This window comes from Sinocyclocheilus rhinocerous, unplaced genomic scaffold, assembly GCF_001515625.1.
Source record: "Sinocyclocheilus rhinocerous isolate Xijiao unplaced genomic scaffold, SAMN03320098_v1.1 scaffold54, whole genome shotgun sequence".
Lineage (NCBI taxonomy): Eukaryota > Metazoa > Chordata > Actinopteri > Cypriniformes > Cyprinidae > Sinocyclocheilus > Sinocyclocheilus rhinocerous.
In genome coordinates this window covers 923942-943094 of record NW_015647078.1, presented here as the reverse complement: position 1 = coordinate 943094, position 19153 = coordinate 923942, and the positions used below count along the sequence as shown (strand labels likewise).

General features: G+C 38.6%; 1 protein-coding gene across 1 annotated transcript in view; it reads right to left on the bottom strand.

The window, feature by feature from the left end:
• Positions 1-1002: 1002 nt before the first annotated feature.
• LOC107708701 (receptor-type tyrosine-protein phosphatase U-like) overlaps positions 1003-19153 on the bottom strand; it is a 266276-nt gene continuing 248125 nt past the window's right edge. The window contains exons 24-30 of the mRNA XM_016513005.1: positions 18396-18531; positions 15924-16073; positions 10516-10638; positions 6850-6975; positions 4272-4429; positions 3548-3683; positions 1003-2282 (exon numbers count right to left, since the gene is read on the bottom strand). Of these exons, the coding sequence (XP_016368491.1) occupies positions 2220-2282; positions 3548-3683; positions 4272-4429; positions 6850-6975; positions 10516-10638; positions 15924-16073; positions 18396-18531 (892 nt within the window). The 3' untranslated portion in view covers positions 1003-2219. The remainder of the gene's footprint in view (positions 2283-3547; positions 3684-4271; positions 4430-6849; positions 6976-10515; positions 10639-15923; positions 16074-18395; positions 18532-19153) is intronic.

The window sequence follows — 19153 nt, the reverse complement described above, 5'->3', positions numbered from 1 at the left end:
TGAACAATGTGTACCTTGAATGCAATGCAAGTTGCTTCGTATAAAAGTGTCTGCCAAATGTGTTAATGTAACACGAACAGAGCTGCTCCAAGACACCGAAAACACCGGATCATGAATTGCTCACATGTAAATAAACACAGTGCTGTGGCAGAAATGCTAAGGATATCCAGCACAGAGCTGGAATAAAAACCTCACCATGTAAAGGTGGGGTAAGCAATTTCTGGTAGCCAATGTGGACATTTCAAATCACCAAAACAAACACGCAACCCAGGCAACGATTAGTTCTGTGAAACAGAGCAAAACCAATGTTACACCGTGTCTACACCAGACACGAGCGGCGCGACAAAATACTATAGAACTCGTAATCAGTGATGCTGTCTACACCATAGATATATACATATCTATGGTCTACACTGGATGCGGCGCGGCACGACACGACAAATCCCCGACAGAAAACTGCTGCTGAGTTCTATTCATGACGTATTGACACAAATTTCAAATGATTTTCAACGGCCGCTTTGTCGCGTCCAGTGTACTAGACAGACTTTAGCTGTTGCGGCGCGGACATGGTGTTACTCACCTATCGAGAAGAAACAAAGCAACCTCAGCTGATCCGATATTTACACGGGTCCTACTTCTTGCCTTAAGTCTTCTTTTGTTCCGCAGACGTTTTCCTCTTTTGTTTTTTATCCGCCCTCTCTATCTTTCTGTCGCTCGTCTCGGCTAATGTCCGTCCTGTGCACTGAACGCTCTCTCCTCCTCATCATGAGTAGACACGCCCCTTACTGCTGATTGGCTACAAGTTTGTTTTGCTAGTCGGCCGAATCAGTTTTCTAAAGCGTTTTTGAAAAATCGCTTACCCCACCTTTAATCACATTCTGTCTAGGAGAAACACTTTTTTTTGTAATTTCCTATGTGTATTTATATTTGGAAAACAAATGTGATACTATACGAACAACAATAATGAAAATGAGATTAAAGCAACATTGGAATGTTTTATTCATTCATGTTACATTTTTTTTTTTTTTAGAAAATAAAACACAACCAATAAATACAAAGATAAAAAGCAACTTTTTGGCGACTGCCTCAATGTATTTCAATAGTAGCATTTCTGTTTATTTTATATAGTTGTGTATCTTTTTTTGTTTTACTGCGCTCAATGACAGCGGGCAGCGGCACCCAAAGCAGACGGCTCACAATGGATTGCAATGAAACATGAAACAGGCATGCAGATCCGTGAGTGATCCTCTTCACACATACACACACACACACACACACACACACGAGTTGGCACATTAAAGACAACATCTAGAAACATTTTGTTTGTTTCGCAAAATAGATATTATATATATACACAAAAAAACAAGAAATAAACCCAGGAACCATCTTTGCATCTCTCACCTGTCAAAACACTGACACTTTAGAGTGTCACTTTAAGATTTAAAGGTGAAGAGTGTAATTTTTGCACCACTAGCATCACCAAACATTTGCAAGATTTGCAAGAAAATTTCACCGTTTTAAAAAAACAGTCCTGAACACGCCCCCATTTCTCACTGGTCAGCCAAAAAGACAGTCCCGCCCCAAACTCACGCCATTGGTCGAGTCGCTGCTGCTCAAACAGAGCAATGTTTTGATAGCGCCACAGTGTTACACTTGTAATGAGAAGCTGGGATAGGAGATTAACGTCAATTATACACATCACCTTTAATAATTCAATGAAAAGAAAACCTCCATCTGCCATCACATCCGTAAATTCAAGGTATGCTTTCCGGTAAAATCAGGTGCATCAGTAGTTTAACAATACACGTAATGTACAGACACAATATCACCCATGTCGTCGCATGGTTTCGTTAAAATTCAGCGTGTTTTCCTCCTGCTTGGTGTGTAAGGCAGAGAGCCAGTCACATGATCAGAGATGCATGTCGTAATCTCAAAGCTGCTGAAATCTCATCGACTCCCTCATGGGTTTGGCAGGAATATCTGGCACAGAAGGTCGTGGAGGAGAAAACGTCAAAGCAGAAAGTGCACAGAGGACAATAGAGGTTGAAGGTTGAAGAAATGTGCCGAGTCTTGCATTCCCACTCTTTATGTAGATGTGCATTCTCACTGGAGGACAGAAGGCTCATTCAGGTGGGCTGGATCGGCCCAAGCAAAAGGAGACAGAGGAGGCGAGGTGAAGAGGTTGAAGCCGGTGTCGATCGGGGTCTGGAGCTCTCGTGTTATCTGACCTCCAGGCAGTCCAGATACTCCAGAGCCAGCTCATAGCAGAACCTGTACTGCTCCTGCCAACAACAGCGAGGCCACGTCAGTTTCTCTGGCAACATTCACACTGTATCAACTTTATAACTCTACTAGATTTTTATATTTGAAGAATATATATACGGGAATATAAATGTAGAAATGTACACAGAAAAAAAAAATCGTATTTACTAAAAAATTCTAGTAAATTTCGCAAATACATACAAAATAAATGGCAAGCAACACAATGAATTAAATGTGAAACTTTGAAACAGAAAGACTGAAATATATATTGACATGACAGACTTTAATGTTCATTAATATTTAAGATTTGAAAGTCTATGAATACTTAACATTCAACTTAATGTCCCCCCCCCAGGGTTTAAAGGGATAGTTCACCCAAAAATGAAAATTCTGTCATTAATTACTCACCCTCATGTCGTTCTAAACCCGTAAGACCTTCGTTCATCTTCAGAACACAAATTAAGATATTTTTTGATGAAATCGGAGAGCTCTCAGACCCTGCATAGACAGCAACGCAACTGTAATGTTCCCAGGTCCAGAAACGTAGTAAGGACATCGGTAAAACAGTCCATGTGACATCAGTGGTGCAACTTCAATTTTGCGAAGTTACGAGAATACTTTTTGTGCGGAAAGAAAACAAAAACAACATAATTTATTCAACAATTCTTCTCTCCCGAGTTACGTCTTCTGCCATTTTGGAGAGTTCCCTAAGTATGTAATCGACGTAATCAGCATTGTTTACGTTCGGGGGGAAAGTGCGTGCATGAACGTAATCTGCGTAATCAGCATTGTTTACGCTTAGGGGAAAGCGTGCGTATGCATTGTGATACTCTCTAAAATGGCGGAAGACGTAACTCTGGGGAGAAGAATTGTTGAATAAATTATGTTGTTTTTGTTTTCTTTCCGCACAAAAAGTATTCTCGTAGCTTTGCAAAATTGAAGTTGCACCACTGATGTCACATGGACTGTTTTACCGATGTCCTTACTACGTTTCTGGACCTGGGAACATTACAGTTGCGTTGCTGTCTATGCAGGGTCAGAGTGTTCTCCGATTTCATAAAAAATATCGTAATTTGAGTTCCGAAGATGAACGAAGGTCTTACGAGTTTGGAACGACATGAGGGTGAGTTATTAATGACAGTATTTTCATTTTGGGGTGAACTAACCCTTTAAGACATGGCTACAGCCTTCAATAGCAATAGTGTAGGCTAGTAGTGCCGAAGGTTAGCAGTAGTGCCTAACCTAACACAACTAATTAGTTATTAACAAAAGTAAGCACACTAACCATAGACTCCACCATGTTGGGCTTGGAGTTGCGGAGAGTCTTGACTGCGTAGAACACATCCACCATGTTGTGATGGTGCACCATCTCCATTATCATGGTGCAAGCGCAGAAAGTGCCACTGCGTCCGCCGCCATTCCTTAAAGACACCAATACGTCGTTTCATTAGCATCTTCAAGAAAAGCAGCGGCTTGTAACACATGAAGGAGAGCGGGATCTGAGCAGCACACTTTCAGAGCTTGTGTGGATTATTGTATTAGAGATGTCTGGAGGGGATAGCTGTGAAAGAGACATATTTGTGCCACCACAGAAATCTGCAATACTTCTGAGCATGAAGGAATGGAAAGTACCAGTGCGCTCTGGGGAAAAAGTCATGCAATAAAAATGTCACATCCTACTGAGCTAAGATCATTTCCCTTGGGCTACTGATAGAGGAAGGGCACCCCAGCGCAGATGCTTTGAAGCGCACGCCTCTCATTAATAGTGGATAGACGTATTAAACTACAGGCAAGTGCAGGTGGCAGGGACGAATCCTGAGGCCAGAGCGCTAAGAAGTCTAATACTGAGGAAAATGAAGACATGAAAACGCGGCCAGAGATTAAGCGCTTTAAGCAGATTTTCACTGTTGGGTGGCCAGGAGCAAAAGAGACCTGGGTTGTATAATCAACACAATGAAGTGTAATTGCTCTCCAATTAGCATTTGGGAGCGGAGCCGTGTGAAACTTACAGGCAGTGCACTACAGTGCGACCGTCGCCGCACTCCCTCTGCCACTTCTGCACTTGTGCCAGCAGGTTGAGAAAGGCCTTCTTAGAGTCTGGGATTTCACGATAAGCCGACCAGCGCAGAAACTGGAAATGTCGCACTACCAGATGACCTTCCTGCAACTGAACGATAAAGACAGAGAGAACAAGAGCAGAGGAAAGAAAAAAACATTAATAAGAATAAAAGAGGAGTACAACAGCGGGTCAAATAATTTTGCTGGTGTTTTCTACAGACAGGGGGCGCTTTGGTAACCTATTACTTTTACAAAAAAAAAAAAAAAGTATATTTAATAAATTATTGCTCTTAAAAGTTTTTAACTATTAACTATTTGAAATGACAAAAATATGTTAAGCAAATAAGTTCATTTTAACCCTTCATAACCCTTCAAGTTCATTTTAATTGACCTCCTGAATGAATAAACAACATTATCCGAATAACACTATCTCACTGAAAAAAACAAAAAAAAACAAAAACAAAACACATTTACCTAGTTTTTCAAAACTCCAAAAAAATGTACCTATACATATAATGTATCCCTATTTCCAGATGAAATAAACACTAGAGGCAGTAAAGCACCAGCCTTCCCTTTGTACACAAATTATAATTATGGGGTGGATTAGTGATTAATTAAAACTTATTTTCGCACAGTTGCTTGCACAATTTGACCTCAAAACACTTTTACCATAGTGCATGATTTGTAAACTAATATGGGTCCCACGGTTGCAATTTTATTTTACAGTATGTGCACTTATGTGAACTTACAGTGCACTTACCTAAGAAAGTACTGGGTTATTACAAGGTAAATAAATGTGTTAAGGTTACTATGTACTTGCTTAAAAATGTTGTTTGGGCAATGTAATTATTGTATTCATATTGAATTGCAAAATACATTTGCTGCTTTTGAGGTGGGATACGGGTAAGTTAGGGACAGTTTTGGTGGTATGGGTAGGTTTAAGGGTGGGTCAAAGTGTAATTATAGATGTATCAGATATTATTACAGAAAGGTGTTTTTAAACTTAAGTACAATGTACACATTAAGTGCATTGTATCAAATGATTAATTTAAATGTAAGTACTTAGTAGTTAAAGACACTTAATATAAAGTGGGTCCCTGTGTTTTGATGTTTGCACACAACCAACTCCATATGTATGGCTTTACTAACATAGTAAACTTGCTTGGTAGCCCACCCGGTAGAGCATTGCAATTGGGTACAAATCACGATAAAAGAGCTTGAGGTCAGGTTTAGTGTAGGTAGTATGTGGTGCTTTTAGCGCCACTCAATGCACACTTCATTTTGAAATTTTAAAAATTCACTTTCATCAGTTTTACGTAAAACAGAACACACTTTTAGACCCGTTTTACTTTGATAGCATCCCAAAATGTGCAAGAAGCATTGCAATATAATTTCATAGAAACGTCACCATGTGCACATTGTTTTAAAAAATGTACCTAGGTTGAAACTGAAGCTTAAGCACCTCCTTTCACTCATTTTTTCAGGAACTGTTTTGCATCATGGAATATCTACTGTACGTCAAACACTCATTTCAAAACAGCACACAGTATTCAGCTGGACCCTCTGAGCATTAATTAGCATCTAAATTACTCTGTAACAAATCATAAAAGCATTGTTCTGTCTTGGGGCTGTCTATTTTTCTTTATCCAGGGATGGCGCCATTTAGCAACATGATCTATCAATAACACTCTACGCCTTGTACCTTTTTGGGGACGAGAGACTCATCGTTCCAACACGGGTGGTTCTCTCTGGGGTCTTATGAAGAGGCAGTATGGGACATTTTCTGACAATGACATGGACTGTTTGCCTGGCTTGCAGAGTCTCAAAGAGACAGAGGGGACGTGGGGACTGACAGGGGCTAGCCAAACTGACACAGGCATGGATGGGAACGCGGCTAAAGGTTGACAGCCTGGCTTGACAGGAGTGCTAAAGGGGGCTAGCAATGAGAGGTGCAATACTTGGGACAAGATTTCAAAGAGACAGGATGTTGACAATGAAGCCATCAGAGAGGACTAAGGTCAGCTAGAGGTGTGAGAAAGTGGCTTTTTATTCAGACAAGTCAATATCAGAAGCACAGACCACACTGAGAGAGACTGACACAATACGAACAACTTTATCTCTCTCACACACGCACATAAAGTGAGAAATAAACAGCTCTAATTCCAGCAGCGCAGTGCCACCAGCTCTAGTTTGTGAAATGGAGACTTTTAATGACTGACCACACTTTTATGCCGTTGCTTTAATTTAATCGGTATTGAATTCATTTTCTAAAAGTCTCTGAAAAGATCATTTAGCCATTAGCCTCAGTTAATTAACCTTTCCGAAGTGGCCCTGAACTTAGACAATCTCCAATCTTTTAAAAAAAGATGGACGTTAGAAGACGGGTCATTCGTCTAATGAGGTCTGATTTTAATGAGGTGCTGTAATAAATGTCAGTGCTAACACTGGGAGAGAACGGCTCGTGATTGGAAGGCACATACAGGGGATAACATATATCTGAAGATGACTTCTTTGGCGCTATAGACTCACCCGTGTGATGTTGGTCACCCTGAATAGGCGAGTGACGACGTTGTCATCGGTAGATCTGGAGAGCAGCTCCACTGTCATGGGTCCAAACTGCTGCATGCCTGTTTCAGGCCAGTACTGCAGACAGGGCTGAGAGAGAGAAGAATAAATTACACAAGTAAATTGCTATTTTAATTCACTCCTGTACACATGATAGATCAAATGTGTTGTTTAACAACGGGGCAGTGACCAACTATTGACATAACTGTGACCAACAATTATGTCCACAATGATTTTCAAAAATCTAGTTTGAATTCATGTTAGTTTTCATTTGGTTTACAAACAAAGACACAAATAAAAGCATTTTAAATTACTGGTGAATTGTCACAACCGGGACAAAGAGGCAGACAGGCAGGTTAACGTAAATCAGAGAGTTTAATAATAGGAACTTAGGAGAGGCTTCCAACGGAAAAGAGTTCAACATAGGGATAAATGGAAGCATAGAACACAGTCTTATCTGGGGTCGGCACTCCGGTCCTCCGGCCGAGAACTGAGGAATCCGATGGTTGAAAGGCAGATCGGGAGGCAAGGAACCAGGACAGAGAAGCTTGCAACCTTGAGACCAGCCGACGAGTGACTGAGGTGAGTGTGTATTTGACTGGTGCGGTAAGTGGGTGCAGGTGTCCGTGATCAGTAATCAGGTGATTGTGAGCGGGTGTAGGAGGCTGATTCGGCTGGTGAGGCAGGTGTTTCCATGACATGAATAATATAATGATATTTAAAACATACTTATTTGCTTTTTTATATTAATATACATTTTTTAGTATTACACTTTTCATTTTAAATATATCATATTTGACAACGTGATTTAATCTCATTGTGTCAGAAAAAAAAAAAAAGATCAAACATCCCATTTTTGTACTCTCTATGATATAACTTATTTTATGGCTTTTTTATGTATGTATTTATATATGTATGTATATGTATGTATTTATTTATTTGGGTCAGATGACAGACAAAATGGCACCCTGCATGCCTGTAACACTTTACAATAAGGTCCCAGTTTAATGCATTTAATCTGCATTAATCTAATGTAGTTAATGCATTAACTAACAATAATTTACAATCAGCAATGCACTTTTACAGTATTTAGAACAAAGATAGTATCTTTCATTGTTTATGTCAACTACTGAAGTTAATGTTAACTAATGGAACTCTATTGTAATAATAACATTTTAAAACAAAACAGCTTTTATTTACGCCTCAATGTCTGGGGGGGGGGGACATAAAAACTAAATTAATAGATAGCAGACAGAGAAAATGGGCATCTTGCGATTAGGCGAAGGGTGAAGATAGACAGTGAAAGGATAATGGAGTCAAGAAAATGCCAGAGATAGGCTAATCAGCACTGAAAATCCAATTGCGGCCCACCAAGATAAATAATCCTTGCTCATTTCTCCATATCGCCTGCATTGTCTAGTCCAATCTTCCACCAGATTACCATTTGCTCAATGTGTCAATTAATTTTCGCTCACGCCAGTTGCAAACAGCTTCAGCCATGCATTTCCAATGAGAGATACAGAGATGTTGATATAGATGAGATAGAAATTGATAAATCCTTGTCACAGTGATGTGCATTAACAGAGTGACACTGTGCCGAAGAAGATAAATATTCATCCGAACACACTCAAGACAGATCAGAAACGGGTGACTAGCAGAAGGAGCACAGAGAGATATTTCTAGAAAGTTAGATGACTAACGGAGTGTGATAATGTCTGGAAAAACATTCGCACACATCAGATGGAAGACAGGAAACTGAAATAACTATAAAATCATCTTGTGCAGATCACCTCACTCAAAGCACACACACACGCACACACACACACACACGCAGGTATTATCAGGTGAGGCTTAAAGATGATACACTCTAATTTTGCATTCAGTGGAATAATGTGCACCAGAGATGCTTTATCATGGAGAACGGGTCACAGTGCTTGCCTGCAGGGGGGAGCGAAAATCACGGGTAGGTTGGTATCTCGGTGAGTTTGTCCTTTCCATTGCCAATGTAGACAAGACAAATACATTATCAATGTGGGGAGTCTCAAATGAAAGGCACGTTGTGTGTGCGCTGCTCACCCAGAGTGAGAATTATGGGCTCCGAGGGGGGGTGTTGTCTGACCTACCAAAAAATAGCTTGAAAACCCTTAAAGACTTCAAAACAAACGGGTGTAGGGGGTCTTAAAATATGCAAGGTTATTTTCGTCTCTGGCCCATACTGGCTTTTCTTTTCTCACATGTGGAACAAAAGTAAAAACATTACAAATCACACTGAATCTAACATTTTTTAATTGTAATCTGGACAACTTTCATATTTGGAAACAAATTTCGCAATGTAACCTAGCTCATGCCATTTTTTTATGTCAATTTAACTTGACATTTGTTATAACTGCATGTTTTATTTACTCTATTATGCTGGCTGCAAAAACATTTATATACACATATATTAGGGATGTGCATCTCCATTACTCTCGCAGCAGCATTTTGGATTAATTGCAATACGATTCACCCCTATTATGATGCAGTGCAATCCGATTTCGATTCGATTCAACACAGTGTGATTCAATGCAATATGATGCAATTTTCATTACTAAGTGGTTAGCTTATTTTAATGGTGTTCTGGATCATGTCGAATGATTATGTTTGTTCGGCTCATTTGACTGCAGATTTCATGTAAATGAGGCACAGTCTAAAAAAGCAGCCAGCTTTATTATATATATACTGTATATATATAGGTATGAGACAAACCTCCACAGTTGGCTCCCAATTTTAGTTTGAACAAAAATGCAGGTATTCATGGAAATCAAAGTTCAGTAAAGGGTACAATCTAGACCTGAACAGTTTTATGAATGAGTGCCATTGTGTGAATCTCATAGTGAGTATTGTAAACATTGTGGGTTGTTAACCTGGCTCCAGTGGTGGTTTTGTAGGCAAACATTAATGCCTTGAATATAATGCGAGCAGCTACTGGTAGACAGTGCAAATTGATGAACAGAGGTGTGACATGCGTTCTTTTCGGCTCATTAAAGATTAATATTGCAGCGGCATTTTGGATTAATTGTAGAGGTTTGATGGAAGTGGCTGGAAAACCTGCCAAGAGTGCATTGCAATAGTCCAGCCTAGGGGACTGTGGCTGCTGCACACATTATCAACTATCACAAAACGTAGAAACAGTTGTTGATTAAGTGTTTATTATATATATATATATATATATATATATATATTAATCAAACAATTGCAGATGTGTGAGACAAACCTCCACAGTTTGCTCCCCATTTTGGTTCAAACAAAAATGCAGGTATTCATGGTAATACATGGAATGTGGTGTTCTGGATCGTGTCGGAGGATTATATGTGTGTGTTGGGATCATTTGACTGCAGATTTAATGTAAATGAGGCACAGTCTAAAAAAGCAGCCAGCTTTATTATATATATACTGTATATATATAGGTATGAGACAAACCTCCACAGTTGGCTCCCAATTTTAGTTTGAACAAAAATGCAGGTATTCATGGAAATCAAAGTTCAGTAAAGGGTACAATCTAGACCTGAACAGTTTTATGAATGAGTGCCATTGTGTGAATCTCATAGTGAGTATTGTAAACATTGTGGGTTGTTAACCTGGCTCTCTTACCCAGGCTGAGTTGGACTGGTTGAGCTGGTTGAGCATGACGATGGAGGTACAGCCGTAGTCAAACACCAGTCTCCAGAAGTCTGAGGGCGGCAGCGCGGCCGAATCCTCATCGGACAGCTCTCCCTCCGATGCTGAGATCGACATCTGGTCGGGGGGAGGTCCACTGGATATCGCTGGTACGCTCTTTAAAGAGGGCCCAGCGCTTTCCGTGGGTCGCTCCACTGGATCGGAGGAGCAAGAGGAGTGATGGTCCCCAGAGGGTTGGTTCCCTGCAGGGTTTGCCATCACTGTAACCCCCAAACCGCCCGTGCTACTGCCGGAAGTGGTTCTCGCCTGTCCGCCAGAACGAGCCCCAGATCGCGGCAGCGGCAACGGGACTCCGCCCCCTCGCAGCTCCGAGATGGTCATCTTCCCTGCAATGAGAACATGACTCATCCACGAAGGCCTTGATGCCCAGACACGTGAGGCAGCGATCGTTGACCATCACCCGGTGCCAGGTAACGACCGCACCCAGAAACGCACGGGTGAAACGGCATCCTTATAAGGACGATCCGTCGTCTTTATAAAGACGCACCCGTGTAGCTCTTTTAGAGAAATTTTCTCTTTTTAGGAAATGCTCTTTTAGTGCTGAGGCGCACAGGGGAGATGGCCGCTTGCAACACGACAGGGGGTAGTGCAGCCTGAAGTGCGCAGCCCACTCGACACTGGAACGACCACCACTGAAGTGCCGTCTCGCCAACACAGAAAGCTACCGAGAGCGTGCTGAACTCGTAGTTCTCGAAATGAATATAGAGCAGAACGATGTTGTCGCTCGGCTCCGAAGCGAAAAGCTGGTATGCATTGCACCTGCTGCCTTATTATACTCACGCTGTGATCAGCGGCAGCTGGATGCAATAATTGCATGCCAATGTGCATTGGCTCGTTTAGTTTACACTCGAAGGGGATTGGTCTATCGAAGCGATATCCCAATTCGTCGGTCACCGACGTGACTCGGAGTGACCGACTGAAAGGGAACTAGTTATTAGTTATTTTACCATTAGTTTTTGTTTGTTTACACTGTCATCTAATTATTATATTTAGTGAATTATTATTATTATTATTAGTATTATTATTATTATTATTATAGTTTTGTTTAACAATAACAACACTGCATTGATCATTCAGTTAACAACATGTTGTATTACGAGAACCAGCATGTAACCTTTTGAACTCTTGAATATGCTAGTAATATGCATGTTAATAAGCAACTATAGTTAATAGTGAGAAATGTATTATTTTGATTATCGTATTACACTATTATTATTTTGTTTTGTGCACTGAATGCAAACATCTGTTGAGTGAAATAGCTTAATTAAGGCAGTACTAAATACTGTAAAAATAAACTTTTTTAAACTATTAACATTTTTCCGATTCTGTAAGATGTATGTGAACTAACAACCTCAAGTGTAGACAGATGCAGAGAAAAGCTTTGGAAGCTGAAATGATTTTGTCTCAGGGAAATAATGTCTACAAATCTTAATGGCTGAGAATAAATGCACACTGGTCACATATGAATACTTCTGCTATGAGCCTTGAGGTGAATGAATCAGACTGAGAATTATGCAGATTATTACATTGATGGGAAAAGTGCTTCAATCCCGATTGGTTCTGACAGCACAAATGGGACATTACAGTTATGATTATAAAGATTACACTGGCTGTGAGGATGACAGGGACAGGTACACAGTCTCAGAGCGGCAGGCATGAAGCCATTAATAGCTTAATGCTTAAAACACACGCGAGTGGAACTGTACGGTGAGGGAACACCTCATTAAACCCTCTCTTAACGAAAGAAAATAGTCTCTACAGCTGGTTGACTTCATCACAGTTTGAGCTGTGAGTTAGTATGCAGCACTTAACCTGGATGAAACAAAATGACATGATTTGCATAAAGCCCCAATGGAAATATAATAAAATTAATACAGTTCATACAAACCCAAGCCTCTATGATAGTCTGGTCTCTACATTAGTTTTTTTTTATTAAACATGTTATTTCATTTAGTTGCCAATGAAGCATTTTTGATTTTTGCTTACGTTTTCTTTATCTAATATTTAATCTTTATTACATTAAAACCTTTTTTAGTAGTTTTAGTTCAAAATAAGTTCTCTACACAACTCAAACCCCTTCTTCAGTGTAAGTCTGTGGCATTGTTTTGCTTGTTTTCTAAGTTAACTTGTATTCAAGTCAAAATATTATTTAACACTGAATGAACCTAAATACATTCATTTATACCAATAAAGCTCATTTTAATGGGTTAATAACTGCAGATTACCACTTTTTACAGTGTTCTCTTTCGGCTTACAGTAAAAAGAAAGAACAAAAAAAATAATTAAAATGCATGAGGTTTTAATCTCTGGCTTCAATCAGTGCTCCTAATTTTTCCAAAGACAACTCCAATTACACACCATATACATCACACAATCTCAGCTCATTTTTCACTTAAACGATTATGTATATATTATGTTTGGTCTCCTAATATGGTCAGAAGTTTTCCTACACTATTTCTTGGGCGTTTTGCTTGCTGGGATCACTTAGGAAAGTGTTTTAATTTGTCAGTGTGTCTCAGCAGTACCTCCCACTTGGACCAATCTCAGCACAGAGTCTCTTCCTGGGTCTAAGCAATGGGATGCAGTCAATGTACTTGAACATATGACATCCGCAGTGCATTAGCAGAGTCCACAACATTAAATTGGGCTGTAATTAAACTGCAATCAGCAGTAATATTGCTGGTTATTAACTTGCTAAGAAAGTAATAAGCAACAGGCATGATAATGGTTGTCTCAGCTCATGGGTCACAAAAAGGATACATCCTTATATTTACTGGAAATAAAAAAATAAGAGTGAATTTTTAAAAATTTGATGAGTGACTCTATTCACAGTTTGAGAGTTCTGGGGTCAGTTTTGTGAGAATCTTATGAATAAAATGACCTTGGAACTCATAAACTCACCTAGTTGACTTCTCTAGTTGAAATGTGAAATAATAATACAACTTATAAGAACTGATTTATTTTTAAATATACTTTAAAATGCATTTTATTCCTGTGATGTTAAAGCTGAATTTTCAGCATCATTACTCCAGTCTTCAGTGTCACATGATCCTTCAGAAATCATTCTAATATGCTGATTTGCAGCTCAAATATTAGTTTTATATCTGTTTTTGCGGTTTCATATTTTTGTGGAAACCATGATATATTTTTCAGGATTCTTTGATGAAAAGTTCAAAAGAACAGCATTTATTTTAATTTATTTTATTTTTACCGTATTTTTTATTTTTTTTTACCAATTTAATGCATCCTTGCTGAATAAAAGTACTAATTTCTTACCCAAAATTTTTAATTGTTGTGTATTACAGTTTCCACAAAAATATGAAGAAGCACAACTGTTTTCAATATTGATAATAATCAGAAATATTTCTTGAGCAGCAAATCAGTATATTAGAATGATTTCTGAAGGATCATATGACACTGAAGATTGGAGTAATGATTAAGCTTTACATTTTAAAATATATTCAAATAGAAAACAGTTATTTTAGATTGTTATAATATTTCACAATATTACTGTTTTTACTGTATTTTTGATCTAATATACAGCCCTGGTGAGCAAAAGACAAAGCATTTTTTTTTATATTCAAAACTTTTAGTATAGCACGAGACTTAAACTACTTCAGTCTGTGTGCATTGAATTTATTTAATACACGAGTTTCACAATTTGAGTTGAATTACTGAAATAAATGAACTTTTCCACGACATTCTAATTTATTGAGATGCACCTGTATATTTTATTAGAGCTGTTTTATTCGGTAGAGTATATTTTATTTATTAAAGTGTCCCTATTATGGATTTTTGAAAATTACCATTCATGCAGTGTGTAACACAGCTGCAAGTGAATGAAAACATCCTGGAAAGTATTAAATCTGAAAGTGCACTGTGTTTAAAGTTATTGTCTCTCAAAACAAAGAGTCAACTCGGAATCATTTAATAAACGAGTCATTTTTAAAACGAATCCCAAGCCGTTTAATGTTGACATGAAACATTAGAATATTGCCTGCCCACATGTTGCGCGTGCAGACATGGAAAAACTTGAGAAGACGTTGTGCTCTGCACTACGAGGGTAAACCTTTTTTTTTTTTTTTACTGCCAAAGGATGAGGCTGTGAATAATCAATGGCTAAAGTTCATTTTTACAACAATACCACAGCAGTATAGCCCTATAAACTTGTGTTGTGTCCCCGTAATTTCACTGAAGACTGCTACAGCAACAGTGTTTCCCACAGACTTACACTCTATGTGTGGCAGGGCTTCCGCCGTGGGATATACTATATATTTGGTTCACATTTACAGCTCTGCGTGTTTGCTGCTTAAAACCATCAGTCGATTTTCGTGTTGGTCTGAATGAAAATGCAAATTCATTCTTTGCCACTAGGTGACACTTTTGAAGCGGTAAAAATAGCTGTTTCCCCGGTAACAGCTGTACACAAAGTAGCACTGTGCTCACAAACGCTGCTTTATGAAATTGAAATAAAATCGACCAATCGGACCAATCATCGCAAATTGGCGTCACGCAAAGGAGGGGTTTGGAAAAATTAATCGTTGATTGAATCGTTTGGGAGTCGTTGAGCAAGTAAGGTAAAAATATATGCATATTATAAGACAATGAAAGTAATTTTGAACTTGCATCCATGTCAACCTGTTGTCGGGGACTCCCAAAACCAAAATATGAACCTTTCATAACCCATAATAGGGGCACTTTAAAATAGATGAGTTTGATCTATTTTACTGATTACTGTTACTGTACTTTTGATAAATTTAGCTTTGGTGAGCATAAAAAGACATAAAATACCTTATTGTCTGAATGAAAATGCAAATTCATTCTTTGCCACTAGGTGACACTTTTGAAGCGGTAAAAATAGCTGTTTCCCCGGTAACAGCTGTACACAAAGTAGCACTGTGCTCACAAACGCTGCTTTATCAGGCATTACAGGCAAGATGAAATGAAAATGAAACCAATCACCGCCGATTAGTGTCACGCAAAGGAGGGGTTTGGAAAAATTAATCGTTGATTGAATCGTTTGGGAGTCGTTGAGCAAGTAAGGTAAAAATATATGCATATTATAAGACAATGAAAGTAATTTTGAACTTGCATCCATGTCAACCTGTTGTCGGGGACTCCCAAAACCAAAATATGAACCTTTCATAACCCATAATAGGGGCACTTTAACTAAAATGTAACTAAGCCTAAATGACTAAAAACATGACAACAATCTGATTAGCGACATCCTGGAATTGTGCTAACCACTTCAGACTCTATGGGCAACAAAGAAAGTGAAGAAAGTTATTTATGAGTCATCTGTCCTCAGTTCATTCACTCACCTGAAACTCTTCTCGCAGTTGAGAGGTGTTGGTCTGAGAATCCACACTCAGCATGTCCTTATAGGTGAGCGCAAACTCACTGATGGGGATGGCGGTCTCTCCGCACAGACAGGCCTCTAGTATGGCATCATGGATGAATATATACTGCTCCTGAAAGAGAGATTGACATAGAAAGAGTCAGCTAAGGACGGAAAACTGCTTCGAAGAAATGAGGCCATGTCACAACATGCACGATGCAGTTTCCAATTATTTGCTTTTATCTGGCTTTAATTAAAAACGATGTGACAAAATGTCAGAAAGATTAATCGAGGGGCCAAATATTAGCTTAATTTAGCAGTGTAGGAGGGAAATGTCAAAGTCAATCAAATCTATATTCCCACGTAAAGATGTAAAACACTCATCTACAAATGGCCATCAGCAGAATGACTTTAGATTTAAGAAACTGTGGTATATGACAATAGTTATCACTAGAAATAATTACAGAAATGTTCTGAAGAAAATGTGAGTCATGCTTGCCCATGCAAGCAAGCTGCCATGGTGCTATGCTTTTCTGGGTGGTTGCCAGAGTGTTGCACTGGGGTAGTTAAAGTGTTTAGAGTGTATGTGGTTTTTAGGGTGTTTGGGTAGTTGCTTATAGACCTAAGTAATGCAGGCCCATCGGAAAAAATGTGCCTGTGGCAACATTTCTGAAAATTATAATATGTTGCTTCTTGAACATTTTGTGACACTTTCAAAGGGAAATCTGGCAACGTTTTAATATGTTGATTGTTGTATGCATCGCAGCAGTTCGGAAATGAAATGTTCGGCAAGTGGTGCTACATGGTTAATGCTGTGTCGCATTTGAAAATAACATACCACTTACACTAAACCCCACCCTAAACCTACATGACATCATTAACAAAAAACAAACATTATATAAACATGCATATGCCAAATGAACCATGACATTTTAGCTTCCTTCAACAAGTTTTTGCACTCGCAATAAAATACCTCAATGCTGTACCAGGTGCGCTACAGAGCAAGTTTACCTTATCAAAAACGTCATATATGGTTATGTGATGCAAATATCAAAATGTATTAGTTTGCAAATAATGCACTGCAGTATAAGTCTTTTAACATGTTTTACAGCCCACTAGTGTTCACTGAAACTGGAAACAGCAGTGAACTTTATGTACAGATACATTTATTTGGAGTTTTGTAAACATGTAGGTAGAGGTACATTTTTATTTTATTTTATTTTGCCTTTTTTGTCAGATCTTTTAAAATCGGCAATCCAGTTTATCATATTTCTCCAATCTATTTAATATCTCTCCTCAACTAGTCATGATTTGCGGTGTTGTTCAGGATTGATTGCATAATGAAGTCTAAGTTAATAAAGAAACATATATAACTTTAAATATGAGCAATAAAAAGTTAGACATATCGGACTGCGCCATCTAGAGTTTCATGCCAGAACTCTGTATTGATTGCCATATCAAACAAGCATCATAGAGACGCTAAATAATGAGTGTCGCTAATAATCTTTAAAGTGTTTTCTTTGGATTCTGGCTTACTCTTTCACTCTATTAGTATATCAGAAGGTTAAAGGTCAGGCATGAGCCGTCTGTTTTATCTCTGTCGAGATGTGTAACAGTGTGTAACAACGAGGGCAGAGATTTCTTATGCATTATAAAGCAGTCTAGACAGCTTGGCAATATGTGTTTCATGGCCTTGCTTTTGTTTTGAAAGCATTCTTGTGATATTAAGCGAACAGTGATTATACATTGAATTATGTTTTTGTCTTTGTTGTCCAGCCCCTTGAGGGTTGACTTGAATGGGAAAATATTCACAGCTACTTTTGTCCATCAGTTTATTAACATGCAGTTCACCAACTCATTCTCAGCAGACCAACTGCACGAGTTACATAACTGAATGAATTTGAGGGAAAAGAATAAAACGAGAATATAAATTATTCAAAAGTAACACATTTTTATACAAAACACACTTTTAAAATGTCTAAATCTCGTTTACCAAACTTTGAGTTGTAGTCCATTGTCTTTAAATACTTGTTTCTGTAAAGAATATACAGAAGTTGAAAGCAAGGCAAAATAGAAAACTGGAAGTTGGCCTGAAATATATGATAAAATGTAGCATTCATCAAGAGATGTTAACATTACAAAGCAACAAGAATTACCATTTGCAAACCATTTTATTTTTGTATTTACAACTGAAACAGGATTTTCAGTGAGAACAAATGTGGGACTTGATTTCATCCATCAGGATTTGATGGATATTTTGGAATTCGGGAAACAGTGTTCAAATCATCCAAATGAACCAAACTCTGATGTCAAATGAATTGGGTTAAGCACCAAAAGTGCTTGTGTGAAGGAAAAAAGAAACTAGATAAAATAGCCATCCTAGTTTCGTTGGATGACTACCTGATTAATGGATCCTTGTGACCCATCCTTTGTTTCTGATCATTAAGTTTCTTACCTCGGTCTGGATCATGTTGATACGTCGTGAGCAGAGCGTCTTCACACAGTTATAAATATCCACCACACCCTCACACTCCGCCATATCCAACATCACGTCCAATACTATGTAACAGCCAGTGCGGCCAGCACCCATACTGCAGACAGACAAATAATGAGACAGCTGAAGAAACGATATCTCAGTGTACTGTTGAGCTACTTAAAATAAATAACACATAACAACTCATGGGCCTAGAATGAAATGAGAGTGAGTAAACAAAGACATTTTTTATGTGGAGATGGCACCGTTCTAATGCAGCTCTGGGTATACGCTAGTAAATGGGCTGTTTTAAGTAGAAGTACTTCACAAATTGAGTTCAGTCAATTCCTAAATATACGTGCAGGGTTGGATGAAACTACTACCACAGCTCTTTCAAGTAGAACATTCCAGGAGTGACTACACCAACCGGCTACTGCCACAATCAATTAACCCAGCTCCCAACCTGAGTCATCTTGAAGCTTGAGCTTCACTAGATGAGCCTGAGTACTGAATCTACATGCTATTCCATGGTACAGTGATATTATCAGTTGGCAATAACATGTTAATTTGATATATTGAAATTAAGACCTGCCAACCAAACAAACGGGGGTAAAAATCAGTCATGGTGGGTAAAACATATCAACTCAAAGGCCAATTTGGTGGGTTATTATTAATAAATCATATCATACAACCAGGAGCCTCCAACATTAGCAAAACAAAGTGTAATGTATAATATATAT